The sequence below is a fragment of the Pseudopipra pipra genome, chromosome 11 (assembly GCF_036250125.1).
Source record: "Pseudopipra pipra isolate bDixPip1 chromosome 11, bDixPip1.hap1, whole genome shotgun sequence".
NCBI lineage: Eukaryota > Metazoa > Chordata > Aves > Passeriformes > Pipridae > Pseudopipra > Pseudopipra pipra.
Genome location: NC_087559.1, coordinates 11,519,826 through 11,547,794, shown reverse-complemented (window position 1 = coordinate 11,547,794; position 27,969 = coordinate 11,519,826). Strand labels below are relative to the sequence as shown.

The 27,969-nt window shown below is 41.2% G+C and overlaps 1 protein-coding gene across 6 annotated transcripts in view; it reads left to right on the top strand.

The window, feature by feature from the left end:
* The window catches only part of CHCHD6 (coiled-coil-helix-coiled-coil-helix domain containing 6), a 109,499-nt gene that overhangs the window by 41,689 nt on the left and 39,841 nt on the right, over window positions 1–27,969 (top strand). For all 6 annotated transcript variants that reach the window (XM_064667503.1, XM_064667502.1, XM_064667504.1 and 3 more), the window contains one exon: window positions 14,882–14,952. In XM_064667503.1, the coding sequence (XP_064523573.1) occupies window positions 14,882–14,952 (71 nt within the window). The remainder of the gene's footprint in view (window positions 1–14,881; window positions 14,953–27,969) is intronic.

Here is a 27,969-nt window from a genome sequence, read left to right as displayed (position 1 = left end):
TATTAGGTGGCTGTGGACTACTGTGAGCAGTGGGTGCATTAATATGCAACGTTTTTCTGCTTGTAGTTTTTCAGAGCAGTAAGCAGCACAAGAGCTATTCATAAGCTGTAGAGCATTTGTGCAAGTGGGAAAGGAATGTATTGAATACATACCTTTTTTTTTATTAATAAGGTTGACTGTACCTTTTTCTCTGCTTAGCTTCACAAATCTTGTAGTTTCGTGTGTGGCATTCACCGAGTTTGGTTTGTTTGAATTAATCTCTTTTTGCCCTTGTACTTATCGTTTAACTCATGTTTGTAAAGCATTTAGAATGTGTAAAGAATGGGAGGAAAACTTTTGTTTGTTATTCTTCTTGGCCTTGATCCTTCTTCTTGGAGCTGTCTCCCACTTCTGGTGCATCAAGGTCACCCCTACATGCAAGTCCACTGTCATTTCTGTATTTTTTTGGCTAGTAACTTGTCTCAATAAAAAATTCTGCAGAAAAAAGTGATAGAAGCCTGGAGGGAAAAAAAAAAGGCCTTCCATAGCAATATGTTCATGTTGGGTCTTCATCATCAGTTTAAAGCAGGCTCTGGGGGGGTTGCATAAACCGATGTCACCTGGAAAAGGTGGCAGGGGATTTCTGTTGAAGGGGATGAGGAATGCATTCCTTGAGTTGGGATCCCAGGCTTGTCTGTACCCATGAGACCTGGGAAGCATCCACCTACCTTTGAAAAAGCAAGTTATGTTGAGGTGGTGTCTTCAATTGAACCCTCTGCCCTCTCAGTGGGAGTTAAAGATTCAGTGCCCTTTTCTAAATGAGTTGATGTGTCCTGGCAGGTGTCACTGACACCATTTGCTTCCTCAATAAAATGACCTGTAATGTCTTGGGGCTGCATGTGAGCTATTGCTGTGTGTGTAAGGGCTACTTTGTTTGCCTCCAGTCACTGTCTTGCCAGCCACCAGCTTATTGCTCTAGCCAGTGCTCTGTGTACTTGGAGGAACTAGTGTGAAATGAAGTTCTGGTCTAAAAAAATGTGTTTCTCTTTCAGAAGAATTTCTTGTACCCATCACCATAATTGAACCTTACAGTATTCTTTAAAATTTCAATTTTTTTTCTTATCTATTTTGTTCAGTTCTCATCTCCTGCCCCTTCTGCAAACCCTTCCTCTCACAAACCCACCGGTGCTTTCTGCGAACCTACAGCTATGATCCAAAAAATCAGTTTGCCTTTCAGGCCAGTGGAGCAGTACAGCAAAGCACTCAGTTCATCAAACTGTTGATTTAATCTTGTGAACACAAGAAGAATAATTCCCAGTGTAGTTTTCTGAAATAGGCCGATAAGATCCATCCTAATCAACCAGATCACTTCCCAGTCGCTCAGGCTGTGTGGACACTGCCTTTCAGGTGGCAGTGGCTCTGTCAGTCTCTCAGGGCACAGCCTTTGATATTTAGAGAACGGAAGATCCTGTCCTGTGTGCGTGTTAAATTTGTGAACGGGAACAAAATGAGAAGGGAACGAACCTGAAATTGTCATCTGAACTGGTTCCAACCCCCCATCTTCTTCCTCTTTTCAGTTATTCTCAGACATTAAATGTCATGTTGGGGGTGGAGGAGGAAGGACAGCATCCCTGATTTCTGCTTTCCGCGGGTATCCGTTGCGGCTGAACAGTATCTAGAGGAGGCTGATGCTCCTCTGCCGTCTCACCGTCTGCAAGGAGAGGTTCATTCCTTGTTGCTGTTGGCCAACACACAAACTGACTTCCAGTACCCTGTGCTCAATTCAGCCATTTAATGCCTTTTTTGCTGAAAGCGTGTGAAGTCTAGTAGTTAATACACCTCAGTACAGCAGCTTTTAGAGATCAGATAAATTGATTGTTAATTTGATGAACTCAAAGAACATCCATAACAGGGTAACTAAAATGTGTTCGATGTCGGCACTGCCTCTCTGCCTTCTCTGCAATGTGTATGTTCTCTCTTCAGTATGTGTTGACTGATGTACAGTACATTACATCAAATTACAAGCAGCCTCTATGCAAACAGCAGTTAAGTGTTTGCTGCCTCTTCAGCCTGCACGATTAGAGCAGAGATGCGTTTGCAGTCTGTGTGCTGAAGGGTGAACTGTCAGAGCCGTACGGTGATTTTGTTTCCCTGGCATTTAGAGTACCTTTGCAGAGGGAGAGAATGATGCTTATGGGCTGCTTCATCCTGGAGGAATCCATCCTCAGGCTCGACTTGTGAAATAAATGTGGCAATGTGTGGTTTGAACTTAGTGTCTTAACACTGAATTTAGCAGCTGAATTTAGATAACAATCTGGTATCTGGTCTCATCAGTGTATCACTATGAAGACTTGTTAAAGGCAGAACAAAAAGACCTAGAATGTGATCTTGTCTCTTTGTTAGAACTGAACACCGGAGTATTTGTCAAGTCTAGTCCAAAAAGAGCAAAACAAGAGGTGCTTTTGTCTCACTTCTGAGAGCTTTCCTCGTTATCTAATATTTGATACCTTCCCTTGCCATTTTTTATTCAACCCAATTTTCCCTTCATTTCATTCACTTTCTTATTGCCTAACAGTTTAAATTTCTGTTTTCTCCCTCTTTGTGCTGTTTACACGCTTGTTTATAAGCAGAATTGGTATTTATAAATGTGTGTATATATAGATAGCACTGTCACCAATAAAACCAGTGCTACTTTTCTGATGGAAAGCAGCACTCACACACACACACAGAAGTACTCACGTGTGCACACACATGCACTGTCTGTCTCTCACCTGTTTTTACTATAGTGCAGTTGCACCTCAACAGCAACTACATCACCCTGTGCTGCCTGTTATTTCCGTGTAATTCACCAACCAGTGTACAATTAATTTCTGGCCCTGTTATTGCAGTATTGGCTATTTTATGAAACTGTAGAGAGTTAGCAGAGTGAATTGATTAAATATGTTCCAGACCTTAGGCTGGAGTCTGCATGTCTGCTGGGATTTGGATGATTGAAGCTTGTGCTTCTCTTGGGATATTCCGGATTTAGACTTAGTCTTGGAAATTGTTTCAGGTAGACCAAACTTCCCTGTGTGTGTGGAATCCACTTGTGTAAGACCCTGACTTTGGGGAATCTGAGATTTCTATTTCAGCCCACAGTGGTTCTTCCACATGTGGCAGGAAAAAGGCATTACTATTGTGACTTAAAAGTAAAACCAATGGATGTCCTTAAAATTATGGCTCTGCCCTTATAGAATATACTGTCATCATGTTAATGGAAAATATAGCTAATAATTACTCTTTAAATTGAGCAGACTCCACAGAACATCTCGAATTTTTGCTGAATTAAGTAGTCCAGAGATCAGACTTTAAAAAGGAACTACTCCATATTTACAGAGGCTGTACCTTCTGAAGTGTGTTTAGTAGTTTACTGTGGGTGTGTTAAATACATGTTTCATGACAGCCTGGGGCCACTTCTCTGAAGGTTTTTCCCCATCTGCCAGTCATTTTAAAGAAACATAAATAAAAGAGCTACTCCAATTTCTTGAACATATAATGCACATTCCCAAGAGACCAGGGTGACTCAGAAGAAGCTTGTAAATAATGTTTTTAAATAGATGTGTACCATCAGGCTCACCATGAGGTCTTCAGCCACTGCAAATGGTATTTGCTTTGCCTGCTGCACAATCTCCTGATTCTGGGATGATGAGGGGTGGGTTTTTGCTTGGTTGGTTTTGGGTTTAGCTGGTGGTTTGGCCATACATTGAAATGATCCCAGTTGCAGTTTACCATTAAACACCTTGACTCAAATGAAGATTTCCTAGCTCATCCATTTGCATTCCAGCCCCATTGTAAAAAAAAAAAAAATGAAATAATACTAAATTTTGTTTTGTTGTTAATAAAAATAGGAAAGATACATCTCACATGCACTAGAACTGTCTGGGAGCTGAACCCTGACAAATGCGGAGAGCAGGTTGCCCTGGTGGGTGTTGACCAGTGGAATGGCCATCAGATAGAAGATGCTGCCCTGCACAGAGGGCAGCAATAGTGAGGAACAGCCACAGAGGCAGGAAGTGCCAGGAGAGTCCACTGGATCTGTGCAGGTCCCCAAGAGGCCATAGAGGAGCAAGAGATGGGAGAAGAAAAAATGGGAGCTGAGATAAAAGTGTAAGCCTCTGGTCTGAGAAGACTTGTAATAACTAGGTTATTTTACGAGAAGAGCTAGCTTTTCTTCTCCTTCCCAATTATTGCATTTCAAGTCTTCTAATAAGGAAAAAGGCTTAATTCCTTCTCCTTCCTTCTCCCTCCCCATTGTTCTGAACAGAAGCCAAATTTTTTCTAACATAATTTCAAGCTGCAAGGTTGCTGTGAGCTTGCCTGCCTGGGTCAACTGAGGAGTGCCTGGGTTGTGGAATTTTTTTTTCCCTTAGAGATGTCTCATGATGTACTGGACACTCTACACAAATCATCTAATTTGCCCTGACATGCAGCAAGCTTTGAGCTGACTGGACTGAGAAGACGACTTGGATGGGTGTGTAAAAATGCTGTATTGTGTGCCTGCCCAGGCAGGCATATATGCATTTTTTAACTTAGTTTTTCATAATAGTTATGTATACCACAACATTTCCTTTGGCTCTTCAGGGAATTAAATGTAGTATATGAGACCTTTCACCTTTAGGTAATTTTTTTGAGATGCAGCTTCCGTTTGCAGCAGCAAAAAGCCATTACTGCCTGATGGCTAATCCCTCATTCATGTGGCACTGAGATAACTCTTCTTCCAGTTAGATACAAGGGTTTGTCGCAGGAAGAACAATAAAAATCCCCCGTAACAGTGTCCTAGCTGTTGATTTCTGTGGTAGGCACAGGATGTCCTGGTGAAGAACACAGTGTTTGTCCTTGCTGACTGAAAACAGGACAGTGCTGGGTTTTAAGTTTGTTTGTTCATTTGTTTTGTGGAGAGAGGAATTGGCTCCAGGTCTGTGGTGTTTGTAGCGCTTGGTTTTATTCTCTCCTCTGGTTCCCCAGCAAAAGCATAGTTCTGTCTCTTCTTTGTGTTCCTGTTGTCTAAGCTCAAGCTGTCCCCGGTTGAAGGGCTTGGATTTTTTGTTTGGTCTTGTCCAGTGGATATAGGTGAAATACTGATAATGTTTCCACAAGCCGGAGAAAATCCACTGTAACACTGTTTCCCAAGAATTTTCTTGTTACAGAGTTTATCAGCTATAGTAACAAACTCCAGATTAATTAGGATGCTCATGCCAATGTGTTTCTTTTGGAACTTTAAGCCTAGTTTTATTTCTTTCTCATTTAGTGCTAAGGTCAGTGTCTCTTGTTGCTTGCATGTAATATTCCTTACTGTCAGAGACTGTGCTTAGAATTTAAATTTTGAGAGTAGATTTAGCTTGTATCTAAGAGTGTATGGTACAACATGCTTGTGACAATCTTCCATGCAGCAAGGCATTATGAGATTTTTCAGCGTTGATCTTAATAAGTAATTATTCCTATTATTCTTTAACGGGTTAAAAGTGAGACATGCCTTGTTCTTTTTCCTCTGCCTGGATTCTGTAAAGAAAGTACGATACTGAGCTGGTGGTGACCAAAAGCTGTCGAAGGCCATGGGTGACAGGGTTGTGACCAAAGCAGTGGTCTTTGCCAGAGTATGGGAATGAAGCAATCGTGTGGCTACCCCTGCTCTCTTGGGGTGTTTGTTTTTCATGTTAATATTTACAGCTCAATAACTCTGCTGCAAAAATGCCTCTCCACTTGATTATTCCTCTGCGGCCTTTCTGGGCTTCTCTAGAGAGTTCACAAGCTCTTTGCCAGCTACAGAGATGTCTCTTCAATGCATTGTCCTCTTCAGAGGAGGCAAAATAGCTCCATTTAAAAACATGTGAAAAAGAAGATCACTAAAAGCAGAGAGAATGAGACTGTCAAATGATGGAAAGGAAATTGTTTGCAAATATTTTCTGATTTCTTTCTTATCCCTTTTACCATCCTTTCTCCTTTGTCCTCCTTGGTTTTTTTATCTTAGGATAAGCATTGTATTTATTTTCTGTTTACTGTGGGGAGAATTTCAATCTTTTAAATAGCAAAATAAATATAAAAAGATACGAGTGTCCCTTTCTGGGGAATAACTGATGCCTTGCAGGGAGAACTGGAGGTTATGTGATGTTGGTATTGTAAAGGCAGGCCAAAAGAATCTGTATTAATTCACTTTCTTTTTCTTGTTATCGGTGTTTCATTTTGCATTTTATTTTCCTTTTTAAGTAATAATCAATACTTCTTGGTGGAAATAGCCTAATAACTTTTCTTTTTTTGCCACCTGTAAAATAAATATACCATTGCTTTATAATGTTTGTCCAAGTATTACTAATAAAGAGGAATGATATAAAGTTATCCTTTGTAATACTATTTTTCATCTGTGGAGCTAGGAACTTTTTCCAGGTATTCATTAACTAAGGTTTCTAGCTCACTGGAAGATAAGTGAACAATGTCCCCATTTTAAAAGTGAGACCTTAATGCTTAAGGTTAGTATTTTCTGTAATAGCTTTTGTTTCTTCACTTTTTGGTTGTCCGAGTATGGTGTATTTCTTCAGATGTGCTGATTACCCATAACTTGAGCTTGAAGTTTTGAATAATGAGCTCCTGAGCATCTCCAGACAGAGCCCTGAGCCAGCAGGCACTTCTGAAAGTACGGATTTGTCTGTGTCATTAACTGTGTACGGTGACCTGTGAAGTCCTAGCGGTCTTTTTGGCTGTAATCATTAAACCAGCCTCTCCTACAGGAGAAAATGAGAAGAGAGCCTGCAAGCATAGTGAGAGAACCTTGACTGAAAATACAAATATCTTCAGAAAATGCTCTGGGAGTAATAATAATAAAGAAAAAGTATAGTGGCAAAATAAATTGCTGCTGGTACAATTTTTCTTCCTCTTCCAAGTTTGCCTCTAGTATGGCAGTTTTTCTCCCTTCGATAAATAAATGCAAAGATGGGAATCGCTGCCAAAAACTGTCACATTTCTGGAACTTTCAGCCCCTGATTATTCACATTAAGCTTCCCCCCCCCAGCAGAACAGTATTCTGAATATGTACACCCACCATTCTGTCAGATCTGTGCAGTCTGCGTCTGGTTCATCTTCTGTGTCTTTGATGTGCTCCATAACGTAGGCAAAGAAAGGTCTGATAGTCTCTCTAAAAACCTGACAGTTTGTGTGACAATCTGTCCACGAATCCACAGGCTCCTTGTCAACCAAATGAGCCTTTGAATATCAGAGGTTTCAGAACAGTGCTTGCAGCATTGCATATGCACCAAGGGGAGAGTACAACAGGCTTCCTTGTAACCTGAGAGATGTCTGCGTTTTCCTTAATCATTCCAGGGACATCTCATCATTGCTTGTTGGCTGGTTCTCAGCCCTGCACATGTCGGGGTTATTTCACAAAGCTTGATTTACTGGAAACTGCACATGGAGAATAATTTGTAGTAGGGGGTAGAGGAAAAACCCCGGGAGGGGGTGGAACTTCCAGGCTTTGGCTTACTTCTGTTTTTCAGTGGTTTTTTGTTTGTTTCTTACAGCGACTCTCTTCCTTGCAGTTCCTTTACCCATGCAAGTGTATGGACGTGATGCATTTTCTTCAGTGTTCTCCAGTCCTCTTACACATGCTGCTGCCTTGGCTCCCTCCTATTCTGTCTTCCTCTGGGAATCCAGTGTATTGCATTCCTTAGCTACCTGTTATGTGAAAGGATGGGATCATTAATTTAACTTCTTTTTTTTTTTTTTTTTAATTGAGACAGGAACTGTTAACTGGGCCAGCTGCTGCAGTTTATAAATGGGACTTAGGGATATTCTCAGCAGAGAAAGCCGGGTTTTAGCTGCAGCATGCCTGTCCGAGGTGGTGGGAGTTTTGTTGGAGGTTCTGTCAAATACCAGCTTTGGCATGACGGCATCAAACCTTAGCTATAATGTTCCTCCCTTCCCAAAATAAGCTGCTGTGACAGGCCTGACAGGGGAATGTACTTAGTATCTTTTTTAATGTATGACAAGTACTTGATGGCTGCCAATTTTGCTTGGTGGTTTTTTCCCCTTGGAAGTGCTGGTCATCCTTTGAGTGAAACTTTCAGCTGCATTCCTTAGCACTCATGATATTCTGGCAATTTCCTTCTTTCTCTGTTCCCCCCCTTCCCTTAGCATTGATTCTCTGCACTCCCGTTGCTCTCTCTTGGACAGTGGCCAGTTGTTAGAAGCAGTGTCCTGTGATCTCAGAGTTCGTCCTGGTTGTGTGGTGGATCCCCTGGTAGGGCCCAGGTATCACTGCAGGACTGGTTGTGCAGCTGCCCAGCATGGGCACAGGGGTTTAGCAGATGGTGCCATGCCCTTAATGCCACGGGCACCACGTAATCCGTGCAGGTCAACCAGGTCTGGGGCTTCTCTGAAGCAGATGCTGAAAACTCTTGATGTTTAATCAATGCCTAGGAAGCCTGTTTACCTGCACTTGTCAGGTATAATTGATTTGGGCATTTACTGTGAATTCCTCACCTTAGATTTCTCTCTCCTATCTTAAACTTCCAGCTAGGAGCAGAGCGGGGTGATACTCTCCTACAACAGTTTTGGCATTAATCTGGGCCTTTCACGATGCTGTTGCTGTCCTTGTCAGAAAGCCCAAATTGCCTGCTGGCATTTTATGGCCTTTCTCTTTGAAGGTGCTTTTACTTTCTAGAGTTTGTGTTTAAAGAATTACTAATGCTTTATTTGTAGTCTTTCAGAACGGTGTGCTTTAAAGCAACCTCCTATAAATGGTTTTTCCTTTTTCTCTTTCTTCCCCTTTTAAATGCCTCTGTAGAAATAATTTCTTTTTTTGCTGGCTGTTTTCTGACTTGAAGATAACACGAGGCTTTTCTGCATGTTTCCAGTGAGGCACATGAAGCTTTTGGGAAAAGTCCCAAATACCATCTTGCTGTGGGGTACCTGTTTTAATTGGGCTCTTCCCAGGGTACCTTCATTAAGACAGTCTGACTCTGGTGTGGGATATCAGTGTAGGTCTGTAAACCCCTTTTTCATCTAGTTGGAGCATCTCGGTGTGGGACCCGGTTCTGGGAAGTCCTGGGATGCGTAGCTTTGTTTGAGTCACTGTGTGCTTTAGAGGCTTTAGCTTAACCTTTTTGTGCCTAGTTTGTTACCTGCAGGATAAACTCAGCCATGGTCCTTCTCCCCGGCTCTGCCTTCCTCAAGCTTTGTGGAGAGTGGTATTCAATGGGATTTTATCTTTGAGGAGCTTTCTAGATATGCTACAGGATTAATATTTTACTTTCAACTCAGGATAATGTTGCAGCCATGAGAAGATCTGTTCAAAGAGGAATGTACTTCTGCCCATGACTAGTTTAACTTGCCTGTGTTGTTACTGTGGACACTGTTCTCTTTATGCTTTTTCTGAATCTTAATCCAAAATTTATGATCTCACAGCTTATTGCCGAAGGAAAGAATAGAATGACACAAATTCAATGCTCTCATTTCATTATTGGTCTCTGCGGGAGGAGTAGATGAACCCACACATGAACAGCAAACAACAGAGCTGTGTTTAGAAGTTGGCTTTGGCTGAAAAAAAAATCTTATTTTTTTTCTGTATCAGCAAGCTGTTTGTAGTTGCTTGCATCTTTTCCTCTGTTATCTTTTGAGAAAAAAGGCATATGAAATTTCAAACAGCAGTTTAACCCTTAACTTCTATGCTCTCATGGTATGCTTTATGTGCATGTTTCTCTTCCTTGTTAATTGGCTTCTATGTGTATGTGCACTTGATAGGAGGGAGGGAATGTGAAACATCTCTTTGAGCTAAATGCTGGCTGATACCAACAAATGGGCTGAGCAGGAACTCCAGAGGAGCGAGCTCAGGAGGTGAAGAGATTGTTTCTTGCAGTGTGTTGTGAAATTCCCAAACTCCCTGTTTTGGACCAAAGTTGATAGCAGTGATTGATTGTGTGGGTTGATTTTAACAGATCCAAAGGGTCGTCCAGTGAACAGATCGGTTCGGCTCATCTGCCTCTGTACCTGCGGGAGGGATGCAGGCGGATGGGGTAATTTTTCAAACGTGTTAGGAGCCATTTGCATGAGACTTCTGAGTGATGAGAACGAACAGCCTGATTTATAGTGTGTGCAAACCAGCGACCCGGTGAGGTGTGGGGAACCCCGTGGACCTCTGCTTCCCTTGGGCACTGCTGGGGACAAAGGCAGTTCCCGAGGCCGTCACTGACCAATGTTTCTCTGTAGCTTCCCCCTGTTCCTCGTGGCAGCAGCTGCATCCAGGGCACGTGCACGTTCCCCGTCCCCAGGCTCGTGTGGGCAGGCGACAGTTGTGCTGCTTTTTCAGGATGGCATGAGGTCTTATTTCTGGCTTCAGAAGCAGCTGGAAGCAGGAATTTGAATGTCTCCCAGCTGACATTTGATACATGAGAAGTAATCTCTGCTTTTCTTTCCCAAACTTGTAGTGTTTCCTCCTCGTGGGGCACACCGTGGATTCTCCCACTCTCAGCACTGCCTCTCGTGCTGCTTTTGGCTCCAGTGGGGCTTGCAGAGGGAGGTTTGCTGGAAGCTGGTGAGCGTGGATGTCAGGAGAGGGGATCGAAGCAACACGTCTGTCAGGTGTGAGGCAGATTGTACCATCTAATCCCCCGGCTGTCGTCTGCAGCATTTGTCAAGGCCTCCACTGCCCTGCTCCGATTCATCAGAGCTATCACTGGCATTCATCTAGGCTGGCAGCATTTCAACAGCTGTTAATCCTCTTTGTATCTTTAAACACTGTGACCACTGACAAGCTTCTATACTCTGAGGTGTCAAAATATCTCAAGATAGCTGTGGTGATGGTGGTTGAGTTTTGTTGTTTTTTAATCCAGACACCTTCTGATCTATTGACCCAGACTGAACCTGATGGAGAAGTCTTTGTCCCAGTATCAGGTTTTTAATGATGCTGCTTGATGTTCACAAAGAATTTCACCTAAGACCTGATTAATTTCTGGTTCCTCATGCATGAGTTTCTTGGTTTTCTGCTTTACATGTTACTGCAAGTAGCGTGTGTTTCACTGAAGTTGTAAGGAATGTGGTTTAATGTCAATGTGAGAATGAGCTGGCAGGGTTTTTTCTTTATGCTTCAATTACTTTCCCTCCTGAAATAACCCTGAGAACTCAGTCTTCTGCTATATTGTTTTCTTAGTTTCTTTGCTATATGTTCTGGAAAGGGCCTGGGCAGTGTAGTGAGGGTGTAGTAGTGAGCGTTGAGGTTTCTCTGCATATTTGCAGCCAAGGAGGAATGCTGAATTAAAATTACTCCAAATTTAGTTCTGAGTTTTAAAATTGATTCCCTTTGGAAGGGGAATTTTTAGCGCAAGGGTGTTTTGGGAAGAGCGGGGAGCAAGGGTATAGCAGCAAATCTGTTGTAGAAAAGCAGTAGGGTAAAGATAAATGGTTCTGTTGCACTTTAGGCTCTAGTTATGTATTTTTATAACTTCCTGGTGTTTTTATTATTTGCTACGAACCATCATTTAATAGCAGGGAAAAATCTTTCAAACTAACATTTCTTTGTTTAGTTTGTTTGTCCTCTCTGGAGAGCTCTCTCCCCATATGACAAAGCTGTGATGTTCTGAAGTTGACTCCCCTAAGGCTCAGCTTTATTGAGAGAAGTGAAACATTTTAGGTGGTTCATTCATTCTTTCTGTGTCTTTTGTTATTTGAGCCCTTATGGTGTCCTTTGGTCATGTTTTTAAACTTATTTCTGCAACTAAGACTGCCAGGAGCTTTATTTAATAATAGTTGAGGTCTCATGTTCAACTTTTTCTTTGTGAGTTCCCATTTTATCTCAAGCATCAAATATTGTGAAAGTAAATTAAAAGCAGCATTGATGTCTTGTAATTTTGTGTGGAATGTTCTCTCTTTTACTGTGCCACTGAATATCGTTTTATGAAGATAAAGGACTTCACTAAGATTACGGGCAGCTCAGACTTTGTTTCAAGTGCAAATACCACACCTTGATCCTGCTGAATAGCCCTTGTATGGGGGCAGCTCTGCTGAAGTTCCAGGGAACTTCTCAGGTGATTCCTGGCTTGGTTTCTCGTTTGCAACCTTATTATAAAGGCCTAGATTGTTGTAGGCCACTGGAACCTTATCTCCTGCCATAGTGTTTTAGGTAAAATCGTGAAAATGAAGCAGATCTCGCCTCCGAAGTCGTATAGATGAGGATACTTGGAAAATTATCCTCTGTAAGTAGAAACCCCAAATCACAGAACCTGCTGTGACTGTGCCCATGCTGAAAGTCCCTTCTCTTGCACAGTTAGCCCATTTTTTGCTCATTTAGTGTTTAGGACAAAAGGGAATTGGCTTTCCTAAGGTAGGAAAGGGCCTAAAGACCAAGGAAAAGCTGTTTAATTAAAGTCTACTTGTTGAACAAACTCAGATTTAAATGGTAAGCCCCTGTTTTTATTACTTGGGGAAGAATTTAAAGATGCTGATTCCTAGCATTGGAAATACTATTTCATTGGTTTTTAGGTTTTTGATGAGGGGGAGGGGAAAGAAGGTGGCAGAGAGGTCTAATCCAAAGGCAAGAGGCCCAGTTGAACCACATGCAAAGATGTTTCCTTTTCATGTTTTAAACGCAGCAGCTTTAGCTGCAGGTTCAAAGTTTTCTGTGCCCCTCCTCAATCTTTGCATGGTACCATGTGCCTTGTGATTGCTTTGATGCCAAGCCTTTCCTCCTTTCCCTCACTGAGGTTCTTGCCCCTCCATTCAGACTCTCACTTTCCTGCTTTTAGCAGCTTTAGGATCCTGAACTAAACCACGGGTTTCTTTCCTGGCTATTTTTGTGTGTTTGTAGTTGATGCTGTTGAAGATGAGCCTGACTGCAGTGCTGGGCGGTTGAACTCTCTCTAATAAACTAGGCAAGGTTGTACCACAACCACTTTAATTGACAGTACAACCAGCAAATGATTCTGTTGGCTATTTTTCCTTTCTTTAGGTGGGTTAAACACAACCTCATGCTGGGTCTCACATACAACATATTTGTTCCTGTTTTCCTCTCCTGCTGCTGTTTCACTGCAGAGTGCTGCGGGCTAATAGTATCTGATGGGGCTACTTCCTATTGCTGAAAAATGTTTAATTTTGCTACCTTGCTTTCTCTTTTTCCTAGTTTCTCTCATTTTGATCTTTCAGATCCAGTCCCTTTGAGAAATCAGATAGTATGAAATATGAAAATTGCTTGGGTAGTAATTGGAGAAACGGTGAGACCTATGAAGCCCAGTGGAGATAACGCTTACATCTACTTATTCACATTATTTAATTTTTAATGGCAAATTTAATTAATGAAGCACAGGTCTTGTGGTTTCATGTGTGAATAAGTAACAGCAGGGAGCTGAAAGTCATGAGGTCTGTTTACAGGCCAGAGAAAAAGGCATCACTAAAAGCTGAACTTTTCAATATAGGAAAGAGAAAAATGAATTTAATAGCGTAGAAATTTAACCATTATGTAACAAGTAAACAAAAACATTAATGATAATTTACTGGCAAAATGCATTTTGAAGTGGTTAGTGGTCCATTATTTCTCAGTTTAAATTTGTTTCCTAGGTCAAAGTTTGGAAAAGCAAAATCTGTTCTGTGGTTTTTTTTGGTATGTGACATAAATTCAGGCTCCAGAGATAAAGAGCTTAAATATAGCACCTTGAAGCCCAAGCTCTGAAAACCTGTATAAACCTTCCAATTAGCTGAGCTTCACACAACTTCAGAGATACAGGCAGCTGTTATCCCTCACTTGCAGATGGAAAATGGTGACTTGCCCAAGATTGCACAAGTGGCAGAACCACTAATAGAACTTGAGTTATATCTGTCCTTTCCTTTTTCCAGCCACTGAACAGTATGTGTCGTCTCATCATGCGCAGGACCACAGCTGCATTTATGGGAAAATAAATGAAGAAGGGCAGGAATAGTATTCTATATAAAATGACCAAATTTGGGGAGAGACGAGGTAGCAGCTAGAACTGGCCCTAAATGAATAGCTGTCCTCACTTTCAATACCATTTTGTCAGGTTTTTTGATTGATTATTGCATATTTTCTGCTCTGCCTTTTCAGACCGAGAGCCTTGCAGATGAGCTTTGAGTGAGGCAATTGCCTATGGAGTCCAGAGGCTTTGCTTAAAGCAGCTTTGCCAGTCGTTTAGTGACACAAGACCTTGTAGTGCAGTCAGTGGAGGTGTGCAGCCATTCCCTCCTGCTGTTCATGCTCGGGAGGCTCCTAAGTGCAGCCAAGGGGAGGAATTCATCCTCTGACTGAGGAGTTGTGAGCTAAAACTCTTTCTGTGCAAGTTCAGGAGAATTTAATGCAAACCTCTTAAGCCCTGCAGCAAGACACTCAAGACTCTGTTTGGCAGCGCCTTAACTGATATCTGATACGCCTCCCTGTGTTGTTAAAAGGGAAACAGGCTGCATAATTTTCTTTTAAAGAATAAGTAATGTAAGTAGAAGCACTGAAATGTAAAATGGATTTTCCAGTGCTAGCAGCCAATTTTGATACTTGCATGTCAGTAACTTACAAGATCCTTCACAGCAATTAATGAAAGAAGAGAACAAAACGCTACCGAGCACAAAATAACTGGGTGCTGGAAACACCTTGTTTTTGTGGTTGCGTGGAATAACCAAAGCTGCCAGTTGTTTGTTTGCGACCTTTTCCCTCTCTTTCCTGTCACAAAGTTGAAGCTTGGAATGGATGTGTTGTGGCCGTGATGCATTTTGCTGAAAATAAAATCGACTCTTAAGCATTTTTTTTTTTTTTGTGTTCTTTGAACTGAATATGCTGTTTGTTGTTGGAAATCATTATTAATTATAGAAGATACCTTTGTGACGGGATAAGATCTGAGATGCCTTTAATTTTTAGAGCTGAACATTCTATTCTTTGTTTCAGAATGCGGAGATCTACAAGCTGACATCCGAGCAGTACCAGGAGGCAGCCGCCAAGGCAGAGGAGTGGATAAAGTGAGGAGCCTTTTTTGTTCTTTTCAGCAGTTCCAGTTGCATTTCATAATGCTTTGTGTGTAGCCTCTGGATATTCCCATAAACAAAGTGTGAAGTTACCTCCTGTCATGTATTTAGAGGGCTGAGGAAGTATAAGCTACAATCTTCTCTTTCTGTGCCAAGCTTGACAGAGTTTAGTATGAAGTTATTAGATCTTGCAAGGAAGAATTAGGGGGAAGAAATGGACTTTGAAAATGAATATTAAATAGGAACATTCAATAGGGTTTTCAGAATGGCAATGGAACATGTCTAATCTGTTTAAACTTTGACCCAGGGGATTTAACCTACACGTTACAGCATTGGGCAGGTGTGTGGGAGTAGGAAGAATGGCACCACTTCTAAAGCTTTCACTGTCCAGGGAAGAAAAACGTAAACAGTCTAAATCAGCCCTGGAAGTTTCAATCAAACTAGAGTTGTAATTATCATTAGTGCTTTCTTAGATTGTGTGCAGTGATTTTTCTGGCCTTTTCTATTGACCTTGGCACAATTAGTGGACCTTTAATGTTGTCTTTTTGCCATGAGCATATTTAGTGTTAAATTCCATTTTTGTATTTGCCAGTACTGTCAGTGCATGTGGAACAATAAGCTATACAACAGCTGTCCAAGAAAAAATATTTTCTATAATTCTTTAATATTAATGAGACTAAAGCAATTACACTGTGAAGAGCAGCACTCAGATCTCAGTTGGGTAAACAGTTGGCCAACATGCAGTAAACTGGAGCAGCAGCATATGTAGTCCGGTTGGGTCCAATCCAGACTTTACAATACTTAATTGCATAAATAGATAATATAGTAGTGATGAATATGTTAGTGAGATGTGCACTATATTGTGCTGTCTTTATTTAAAATTATGTTTGGCAGCCAAAGCATCACATAACCTGTTGTAATTTCACATTTTTGTTTGGACAGTCAAGCAATAAGTTGCTAAAGAAGCCAAAACAAGGCAGCTAACACATTGCCTGCATTTCCATGCTGTTTTCCGTAGTAGAATTCTAAATTCTCTTTTTAAATAAAATTTAGAAAATTCATAGCACAGAAAATTCTGACAGTCTTTGATCAGTTCAATCTTTTCTTGGGCTTGCTTCTGCAGATATGTGGTCAGTTGTTGGAAGTATGTGTAGCGGGGATTTATCTTTGTGACTTGGTAAAGGAAGCAACTGAGACCTAGGATTATGTTCTTTACTTACTGTTACAGACTGTAACTAACCTATTTTTTATAGTAGTCTTAAGTTGGGTTCATGATGTTTTGGTTTCATTTGGTCTTTTCTGTTTCTTGTGGAGATGAAGATTGGTAATGTAGGAAACTCAGGAATGCAGTCATTTCTCATCAGGGTTAGTAGCTGAGACCAGCACAAATGCTAATGAATTCTTTTAAGATTCAGAGAATGTGTTTATGGTCTCTTAGGGGTTTCTTCCCCTTTTCTTTGAGCCTTTATCATTTGACAGTCCCTGGCTTCTGGCCTTACTGTACAATGCTCTTCTATTTGATGGCAATATGAACTTGATTCATCAGAAAAGGGACAGATTCCTTGGGCTTCTTCTTTGAGCAAAAAGAGACACCTGCCCTAATGTGAATTTTTTGTGAGAAGAAAATGTGGCTGGGGTGTCTTGAAGGGACAAACTGTGTGGCAGCAGTGAAACTGAGGGTGAAGGTGAACATCATACATTCTATTTCTTTACAGCAGAAGTTGCCAGCAGTAGCCAGGATTGTGCTGAGCTGGGCATTGGAGTGCACGATCTGGGATTGATAATGCCCTTTGATAACTGTACATGCAGGAAGAATCATTGCTTTACCCCATCAGCCTGCAGTGTGTGTGTCTCTTAGAGCAGCATGCAGTGGCCCTTTTCAGGATGTGTGCCTCACATGGGGGTCATGATAAGGGACAGGGTCAGGGAAGCTTCCTTCCTACATTGCCATCCATGCTCATTTGGTAGGACTTGCAGTCTGTGTGTTGTGAGGTTCTCTTGTTTGGCACCGTACATTCAAGTCTTTCTGCAGGCTGTTTATGGTAATAAATGACAAGATCCTGTGATTTCAGTGGAAGTTTTGCTCATCCTGTTTTGTGCTTTTGTAGTAGACATACAAGCACAGTAGGTGTTAAGATAGGTTAGACTGATTTATGCAGATCTAGTAGTTCGGTTGGCAGGAATAAACTGACACTCCAGCAAAATTACATGAACAGGAATATAGCCAAAGTATGAATGAAGTACAGGTCTGCCTGTTTCTAGTGCTGGACTTAAAGAAAGGAAACCAGGAGTGGCACTTTCTCCATCTGCAGAGGAGAGTCCATCTCCTTCGCACAGTGTCTCTTCCCTGGCTTGTATTATCCCTGTTCCACTGTGAAGACCTGGCATTTGTGCCTTGTGAGACCAATCTACCCTGTATTTGTTCTCTTCTGCTGTTGTGTGTCAGCAGAGCTGATGAAGGAGGGAAATAGGGCTGGGGCTGTTTCCACAGGGAGTGCCCTGTTTTTCAGAGTCCATGTTGAAGCAAAGAGAAGAAACATCTGAAACAAACCCCCAGTGTTTTCTTGGCCTTTAGTGACTTTTGTAATTCTTTTATCAACACTTACAACTCTGCACAAGTGGTCACGTGTTCCAAGGACCATGTCCTCTCCTTAGTGATTGTCAAGCATTGCAGGATTTAGGAATATTGTACAAGCTTTCTACCAGTGACCCTTCACAGCATGCCTATGAGGTAGGCAAGTAAACCTTCCTATCTCCCTTTCTATAGAAACAGAAGTGAAGTACTTAGTGCTGAGCTTCATATTAAATCACTGACACAGTCATTAGCTCTTGGTTTCCACTTCAAGACTTGATGCCTGCATGGCCTGACTTGTGCAATGGACCTTGTTCCTCATCTCTTCACCCGAACCCAGGCTACTCCCATCCCCACATTTCTCCTACCGCAGTGTCTCCTTCTCCTTTGTTCTGGGCTCTGCCCAACCTGTTTTTTTCTCCCAGGAAGAAGATCCTAGCAACAAGATACCACTGAGCACAGCTTTCAGCACCTTAAGCAGCTTGCCCTTGTTGCTTACATGCTGTGATGAATTGGACAGTTGCCACGGACATGTTGTCTCAATGATGTTGTTATAATTGGTGCATTATTATTTTTCTCTTTTGTTAACCAACAGAATTAAAGTCAGGGGACCTAGAACTTTTTTCTCCCTTCTTTCCCTGTTTAGCAAACTGTGCACATCAGTAACCACCCACAAAGGAAGCAGCGTGTAAATAAAAAGCCAGTGCTCCCTGCCCTTCCCTTCGTTCCACATCCTTTTCTCAGTGTTCATAGAGCCATGACTCAGACTGGGTTTAGAGAAGACAACTTGCTAATCCCCTCCCTGCTACAGAGAATAAAATGGCATTTCATTCCAAGCTCTATTAATGCGCTCGCTCCAGGGATAAAGCAGCACTCCCAAAAGGCAGTGGCCAAATTTTTTTTCTGTTGCGTTGTCTTTGTCTTCTTTTGAGTGTTACATTTAGATTAGCTTCTGAGGATTAAATGTTATTACAGTCCCTGAATCTGTTAAGGGGAAGGAAAAAAACATCAGTAAAGAGGTTATGGCTTAGTGCAGCACTCCAGATTTATCCCCAGAATGCTGTTTTCTTAAAAAAAATTATTTCTTTTCCTTTGTGAAGGTTGTCTTATCACTTTTTTTTTTATTATTTTTGTAGTTGTTAATTTTGGATGCAAGAATTGGCCTGGGTGGGGGTGTGTTTCTGAAAGGTAAAGCTGCAGGAATGGGGTGAGGGGATTAGGAAGCTGTTAAAAGATAAAATTGTTCTGAAGCTGAGTTTCCCTCTGAGATCTCCTTATAGTTTGCAGAAGTGTTTCTGAAGCTGCTTGCTGATGACTGTGTTGCTTTGCATGTTGTGCTGAGAGGACTGCATAAAGAATGTTGGTATCTTATCCTGATGGAGATCAGCCTTGAATCCAAGGCAACTTTCCAATGGAGAAACTGCCAAAGAGATTTATTCCATATGGGACTTACTATCTAAGAGTTTCATTTGATGGTCCTAAGATCTTTAAACTTAATGGACATGAGTATTTAAGGTGATTATGTTAGAGAAACCAGTAAGTAGTAAGTATCCTCCTGGGCTGAACTGTGGAGTAGAAAACCACACAGACTCAGTGAGGGTAGGGGAAGAAAGTTCATAGATGGATCGTCTGCTGGGAGCAGGGAATTTATGGCTTGCTTTCAGTACTCATGGAAATGAAGGTTTTATTGAATTGCACAAGATTTTGAGGTTGATGGCCTCTTAGTCAGAATGGCAACACTAACTGGGATCTAGAGAAACTAACTTTTTGTTTATGTAGATCTGGAAAGTTTATAAAATAATTATGTGGTGATACTTGAGTTTGTTAATCTTGAAATCTACCACGAGGCCTTGGGTATTTCAACAAAAGACTGTGCCCAGGAGTTATATGGACAGTTGTAAAGCCCAAGGAGAAGGGTAAAGACATCATAGTTTTCAAACAAAATTGCTCTGGGATTTCTCCTACCATTAGATTAGATAAATGATTAATTTAGTGTTGAAATTCAAAGCCTTTGCAATAGGGATTTAAGAGTTTTAGGAAATGAGAGACTGATTATTGCTGGAAGCTCATCCACAGCCTTATCTCAAGATAGTGCTTTTGTGCCCTGCAATGATGTTACCTTCACCAAAATTATTTGGCTCCATCCCAGTCCTGTTCTTCCCTTAGTGCTTGGTTTGTCTTGTTCCTTCTTCTGTCTGCACTGAGTCTGTTTCATAATCTTTAAACAAAGAGATGAGTTATTAGTAAAAGCTTTTCTGTTTCTCACTTTTATAAAGTTGCTCTTAGTAGGAAATTGGAATATTGCTGCAAGAGATTATAATGCATGAGTTTCCTCAAAGGTATTTCAAAAGAGGGTAAAAGTATATGGCTGAATTTAAACTTTGTCTCATTTTACATGGTGTGCATTTTACTGGAAGAAAAAGTTTCTGATTGTTTTCAGTTCTGCTTCACAAAGTTTTTCACTCGTTACCTTAGCATGTAAACATTTTCCTTGTGAATTCTCGAAGGCCTATTGTTAAGCGTCTGATTACATGAGTGCATTGATTTCCTAGCAAGGTATATTATCCTACTGGTTTAGGAATATGATATGTGGTAATAGAAGTTGAATGTGTGCAATGGATTTGGGTGAATGTTCCAGTTGGACCAGATTATTCTTTTTTGAGCCAAATTTTAAATCTTGAGAATTTATTAGATTGTATACTTTGTTCAAGCTGTTAAATCTTTTTTTCTGAAGTTCAGTTACTAAGATTCTGCTTCTAAATAAGATTTTCATTTTGCCCAGTTAGTAAAATGATGTTCTAATCTAGTGTTCACAATATTGTCTTCCTTCTCATGCATGACGAGACATGACTAATAAATGAGTCCAATGAACTGAAATTGCAATTCTGTTAGCGCTGAAAAACTGGTGTCTCTTCAAAACTGCAGGAGCATTTTTTCAACGGTATGTTGGTAGAACTTGGGCATTTATAGAATAAGACCTGAATAGTAAAGACTGGAATAGCAAAGGAAGAGGTGCCAAAGACTCCATGTAGTCTGTTAAGGATGTTTCTCTTGCTATCGATTTTTACATGGAAAGCACTTGTTTTCTGTAGTAATGTTGCTTTTATAAAGCCCTTAGATCAGGGTTTGTTGGCAGGCCAAATTCAGATTGTTTTCAAAAGCATGGATATTTGTGCAGCTGTTAAAACAAACCTCAGACATACTTCGTGCATCAGAGGACATGAAATATTTCGACTCAGAGTTCTTTATCGTGGAGAATGCAGTGAAAATAAAAGCAGATCTCTGCCCTCGGATTGGGAATTGCATATTCCAATGTGTACCGTGGTGGAAGCAAGGTTTCTCCGGGTTTCATGGTATTTTATTGTGTATTTACATGTAATGAGAGACCCACACCAAAATCCAGAACTTCTTGTGCCTTTGGACTCCCTTCCACTTGGCTTTAGTTGGGCAAGGTATCATGAATATTAATTAATGACCCAACTTACCCTATTTCTGTTGTGTTTTTCTCCCTCTGTCTTCAGTGTGTGTGTTGTATAGTGTGCTGGTGGTAATGGCATGGGGTTGACTTGAAAAGGACTGAGGATAAAGTTGTCTGGGGAAGCTTTCCAAGAAGAGTGGTGAATTAAAGATGTCAGAAGCAATAATGCCTGAGAAACCACTTGTTACCAGTGAATTAATGACTTGTTTGCTAATTAGCAGCCTAAGGCAAAGTTGAGGTAACACTCTAACAATCTGGTCATTAATTCAGTAGCAACTGATTTCAAGGGCAATGTTGCTATTTTGAACAGTAATTGTATTCCTGATTCTGGATTATACACGCTGTGTCCTTACTGTTGAGTCAGAGTCTCCTCCTGAAGAGATGGAAGGATGATAGAAGACACCAAAGGCAAGTACCACTGGGGAAAATTTGGGGAAATAGTTTGTTATGTAGGTCAGAGATTCTGAATTTCTGTCTTCTGAGAAATAAGGACTTTGGCAGAACAGCTGTGGCACCTTCCATCATGGTGATCCATCTGCACAGAGGAAGTTGGTGGTGTTTGATGTTGAGCTGATGAGAGACTGAGGTCCTTTTCTCTCTTATAAAGGGAGAGAAAAAAAAACATCTCTGCCATCGTATCAGGCTTTGATGACTTGATTTTATTATTTCTTTGGTGTGATTTTGATAGTTCATGAAGTTACTCTGATAAAATAGGTTATGGAGTACTCAACCTATTGTGAAAGAACCTTGCTGGATTTGGTTCTTTCTGTGCTTTTATTTTTTTTGTTAGTTCTGGAAGTGTCTCTTGCTTGCACATCTGGGACATACACATACCATACCAACTACAGCTGTAACTAATTTGACCCAAAAACCTGGCATTTGGAAGGCAGGAACTCCTTGTTCAGGGATGAACATTATTTCTTTGGATAGAATGAGTCAGTATTGTGCTGCCTGTGAGTGCCACCAACAGCACGATGAGGCAGCCTCTGAAGGCATGGGCTCACTTCACCTGAGACGTTTCATGTGCTCATCTCCAAACTTAAAACCATGTCATCTGGATTATTTTCTATAAGGATGCTTTCAATTTTCTGAGGACTTCTTGAAATTACAGTATATAAAAACAAACAAACAAAAAAAATTCCAACCTCCCCCTGCAAATAAAGACTGTGTGTGTGCTCTTTGAAAGCACCATTATTGATGTTCTCTGAGGGATGAGTAGCTTCTTAATGGGGATCTTTGCTGAGTCAGTGCTCAGCAAATTGCTCAGCATGGTAAAAAGGGGCACTGTGGTTTTGAAGATTAGAGCATGTGGGTAGAAGCAAGGGGATTTTTTTTAATAAGGTGAATGCTTAGCTTCAGATCCCACCTGAACTTTAACACTGGCAGCTTTATTCTCCTCTCAAAATTTGTTTTGATGTCTTTAGCAGGATATGCCACTCTGTCAGTGCAGAATATACTAATGGACTCATATTTCTGTCCATCACTGGTAGCCCTTTGTGTAGCGTGGAGTAAACTGTGGGAACCTAATGCAGTGTTTAGTGGCATTTTGAAAAAAGTAACTGCAGTTCAAATGAGTGGTCAGGGTTTTCTTTTAAAAAGAACATTTTGTTAGCAGTCTGACATCATTACGAGATCATCTCACATAGGAGAAATTTACTGAACCTGCTGTCCCTTATGTCTTGTGGTTATATGAAATCAGCATATCACATCTTCAGTTACTTTCTTTAGAATACTTTTTGGGAAGGAGTTTAATAGACCAACAGTTCCCCAGCTAACTCCCAGACCTTATAGCCCTGCCACAACCCATATATTCCTAGGGCCTGTGCTACATATTTTCTGTAGGCTGCAGGCCTTCCCTTTCTAACCTGAGATCTTAACCAGTTTTTAGATGATGTTTTTTATCTGAAGAAAGAAAATCCCTATTCGGGTCACTTGTTGGGCTGTGTGTTGTTTTCAGATTCAGTTATTGCTTGCTATATTGCTTTTCTGCCTTGTGGGAGCTGAGCCAGCTTCCTTTCTGAATCAGAGAACTCCTTCCAGCAAGAAGATTCTGACTCATTCCTGCTTGGCTTCCAGAGACTGTTTTGCTGCTAACTTTAGGTTCTTCATCTTTGCTAGTCAACTTTTAGTAGCTTGGCATCTTCAGAAAAAAATGGTGCATGGCTTTGTGGGCAGGAGATCCAGTTCTGTTAACTTCTGTATCTCTTGGCAAGTGAAGGAAGAGGCAGTAGTTTTCCTTACATCTTCCAAACTGGCAGTTTCTCATAACTCAGTATTCTACCATCATAATCAGTAAAGAGTTTACATCCAAATGTACATTGGAATTACCCACTTGTGGGGAAAAGTCTCTCATTATTCCAAACCACTTGCCATCTGCCATGTAGAATGCTAATAGGGTTGATTAGTTGATTAGTTATTGCATTTGCAGGTTCAGTAGGATAAGGACCATTTAATTTTATGTGGTTTGGTACAGGTTTTTTGCATGTTGCTACCCCTCTGCTCCCCTGGAGACCCCACAGCCCACCACCTCACCCCCAGTGCCTGCAGTGTATGGGGTGCTAAGGAAGCCACTTAAATTTGTTTGAAACTGCACTTGGCAAAACACAAGAAGCATAAGTCAAATTCTTGTAGCGTGACCCATTGGTCAAATGGGAAATGACCACCTGTGTGTGAGGAGAGGAGAGTTTGTTATATGTTGGTGTAAGTAAGATGGAGAGCTGAAACCAGCACTGGATGGGTCACACGATCTCTTTGCATCAGTTTCATCACCGAAATGGAGAAGTTGTCGTTGATTTCCAAAATTGGAGGTTGTTACAGAAAACTGCTGGATTTTAGTCATTTTTCATGACAATCTGTATGTTTTAGAGTTTGGATTTTCTGGGGTTTTTTTGTTTGTGGTTAGGGCAGGCTGTTTTTGCTGAATGCAGTGACACAGCAAGTGGCTGACACTTGAGATTTGGACATTTGTGTTGACTTTTGTTCTCAGTGATGGAATCTAATTACTTACACAGAAGAAGATTTCAGAATAGCATCTGTGTATCTGTATTTGTAAGGAAAGGAGGAGGTATCTGTCCTGGGAAGGACAAGGGTGCAGTGAGTGTGTGAACTGCAGTGGGGAATTGGGTGGCAGCTTCAAACAAGCTGTCAAAACAGGAATGGAGATTGGGAAGTACTTGAGTGACAAATTTTGTAGGATCACAGAGTCACCCTGCAACTCACAGTACTTTAAAATATGCATTCATTAGGCACTTCCATGAACAAGGGACAGAAGAAAAGATTCGGGTGACCTGTTTTTGAAATGCAGCTGTCAAGAGGGAGAAAGAGAGAGGGGAAATACTGCAGGTGTGCAGGACTGTGATGCTGACAGTGTGACAAGGCATATGGGAAGAATTTAGGAAGACAGGAATACAATGGCTTCAGTTGAAATTTGGAGGTAGTGGTCCTGTTCTTGTGAAAATTGTTACGAGGTTTCACCTTTTCTTTTGGTCTGCCTCCTCTTGCTCTCGACAGTATGTTACTTCTATGAGCCTTTTATTCCACTCAGATCAGTGGCAAAGCTTGATGAGCAGTGTTATGAATACTTGAGGCTGATCAGAAATATTTTCTTTCTGATCACATTAGTTTAGCCTCATGAGACATGCAGTTTGTTTACACTGTGCTAGGTTATGTAGCTTAAACATTACTGATTTTTTTTTGTAGACGTTTGAATAATCTATTAAGCTTCTTCCATCCTTATTTCTCTTGCCAAATGGTTGCAACATGACTCTTCCCTCTTCCATTCAAGCCACGTTATCAAGCTGACATGCAGGATCAGGGAATCCCGTAGGTTGTAGTGAGGCCACAGTGTTTGCTTTGTGATAGTGCAGCATCCTGCAGCCTATGCTGAAAGTTAGCTTGCCTGGCTGTTTGTTCTGTACTGATGAGTTTGTTATATCTGAATGAAATGCTTCAATTGTGTTTAATTTTCTGCTGTAAATGTCAAGGATGCAATAATGAGAGAGAATGAAACCTTTCTGTGTGCTGTGTATTGTGACTGTCTGGAGTTATTTTTCTGACATGTTAGAGAAGCCATCAGAGCCAACTGTTACCCAAGGGAGGATGCAGTTTTACAGGTCAGTTAACCACTTATTGGGTTTTATATATGTACAGTGCAGCATGGCAGCACACCACATTTATGTGACCAAAGCATCACTGAGCTTAGTCTGAAGTGTGTGTAATGGACCCTGGATGTATAAACGTACCCACCAACTATATGACACGTCTCTGATTCCTTCCCAACATGCAGAAAGTGCTGCTGTGTGCCCTGGGTTTTGCTCACAGTGCTGCCCATGTACCTCATTGCTGATCTCTGGGCCTGTCTGCACTGTAGTAACAGTGATGACTAATGTGGTTTGCTCAAGTTAGCTCTGACACTGGTCTTAGTAAAATAATGCAGCAGAAAGCTAATCCAGTCTTTGGATTTGATAGCCCACAGGAAATTCCAGGTTTCTGCCCCATTTAGGTTGCTGCTTGCAGCTGTGTACTGGAGCCAGCTAATAAGTTGGCTTATATGAGGGACCCTGCATGTCTTTGTTTTTCAGTTTCTGAGCAGAGGTATCAAACTGTCTAGTTTTAGATACCACCAGTCTCTATCTCAGGTTTTTTCTCAGCTTAAATGGTTTCCCAGAGTAAAATGTAAAAAAGAAGATCCTCCTCTTAACTCCATCTGGAATTGCTCTTCTCCCCAGTAAAGCCAAGTGACAGTGTGTTACTATGGAGTTACTGATTTTGCACTAGTCTAAAAAGCTGCCAAGTCCTAAAGCCATTAGGATTGTATCTCTGCTTGGCTAGTCTGATTTTTCAGCTGGGTGAAAGGACCAGCAAATATATAGACATCTTCCAGCTTTCTCTTGCTTTCCAATACTGAGTCCATAATTCTTCCCAAAAGAGAACCTGTTAGCAGCAACTAACTAGTAGCCATTGTGCTGTGTTTGAAACCTTCTGTCTGTGGGTCTGTATCCTGATGATATGCCCTTAATCGCTTTTTGCAATGAGTTTGGGTGTTTGTCTTTGGAAGCTGTGTTGCTTCTTGATTAATGGATGGACATTTAGACCAGCACTTTTCCTACTAGCACAGTGCTTATGATGGAAATTGTCAAAGAACCTTGCTTTAACCTCCCAGATGCTTAGGACTTCTTCATGGGGTTTATATCCGTGTAGGAATGAATTTACCAAGACAAATGAATGCAGTTATTGACTGAAGCAGCCGTTACCTGCCGCTATTGAACAGTTAGGAGAGGGTTAAGAAGAAAACCTCTTCTGAGCCACTAGATTGGCCCTGACTAAGATGAATGTCTAATTCACTCCCAGCGTCCTTACTGCTGCCAGTAATAAAAAGCTTGCTTCACATATTCACCCCACTGCAGACGTTTCTCTTAAATTAAATATCAAGAGGACATATAATAGCACGATTCCACGCCAAGCCAATATTATCAGATTGATGTCAGCAGTGATAATAGAAGAAGGATAAGTTGATGAGATTTCATTTATTAAATAAAGTAAAGGGAATACGCAGTGATAGAGAGGATTTGGTAACTCTTGGTGTCAAAATGCAGCAAGATCGTGCTCGTTCTGTCTTACCTCGAGGGATAGCGGAGAGAAGGATGCCCTTTGTTTAATTTTAAGGAAACCTCTCTCTTCTTTTCCAGACAAAGACCTGATTTAAATCCCTCCATGGGAGGGGGAGAGGAAGTTCTGAATTTCATAGATTTCATGTGTATGTAGCATTGAACAGTGGTGAGGCAAAGGTTTCTTCTCTGTGATAGGGGAGGCACTACTAATGAGTTTAATTTCTAGAGTCATCTTTTTCTTTTTCTGACCTGTCATCCTTTCTCCTTTCCTCCTCCTTTAAACAGATGAGAGTGTGTCTTTTTGGTTTAATCTTTCATATTCTGTATGTCCTGCATTTATTTATTTCCATGGTATTGTCAGAGCTCTTCTCCCAGACTTCCCTGTCTGCAGATATTGCCCCTCCCAGCCCAGCCTTTCTCTCTTGCCTTTTTTCTGGCTGGTGTCAACGAGCCTCTTGGACCTGTTGTAGTGGCAGCAGTCAAACCTGTTTTATTCTAGACAGAAGCTAATTGTCTGCCTCATTTGGTGGTGGCATATTATGCTTAAAACTGTGACCCACTTTAGATGATAGGTCAAAGCATACAAGTCTTCTGCTCTTCTTGTGTACAAACCTTATCTCTTCCTCACCATTTTCCTTCAAAAATAATAAAACCCCTCAAACAATGAGATATCAACAGCAGTGTGGTGGAATGTCCAGAAGATGAATTTAGAATTTCTAAAGATTGGTTAGTGCCAACAGCCTTGAGCTGGGCTGAGGTGAAGGGAGACAGCTGACTAAGGTCCAACTCCTTTGGAAGTCAATATGTCGTTGCACTCAGCAGAGATATTGCTGGTTGGACACTGCTGGTTTAATTCTTTTTTCTTTCAGGTATGTTCAAGTAAAGCCAGATAGAGACCTGTAAGGTACAGCTGGGGTGTGTGTAGGGCTGCACTTTCCCCTGTGTGGAAATGTCGCAACCTGAAGTTGAGACTTGAAGTGGGCAGGAGGGTGGCATCCCCTGAGTCAGACAGGGCAGGAGTTGTGACTGCTGTGCCAGGAGGAAAGCACCTCAAGCAACTGTTTACCAGAGCAGTTCAGATACCCCTTTCCAGTCCAGACGGGTACCAGAACTAGTCTGCTGGACATGGGTAACTTGTGTACTCCCAGACTCTGCAGTAACTTGCACTGATAATTACCTTAACCAACTTCGCAATTGGTTGGTTACTTTCTCTACACCTGTTTTGAGAAGCTGGTGCAATTGATGCATAACCACAGTTTGAGGTCTTATTTTTAAGAAATAAAGGAGAATATTCTTGCTATGATTTTGGGTACGTAGTAGCAAGTAAATCCTCCCTGCATTGTGGGAAGTGA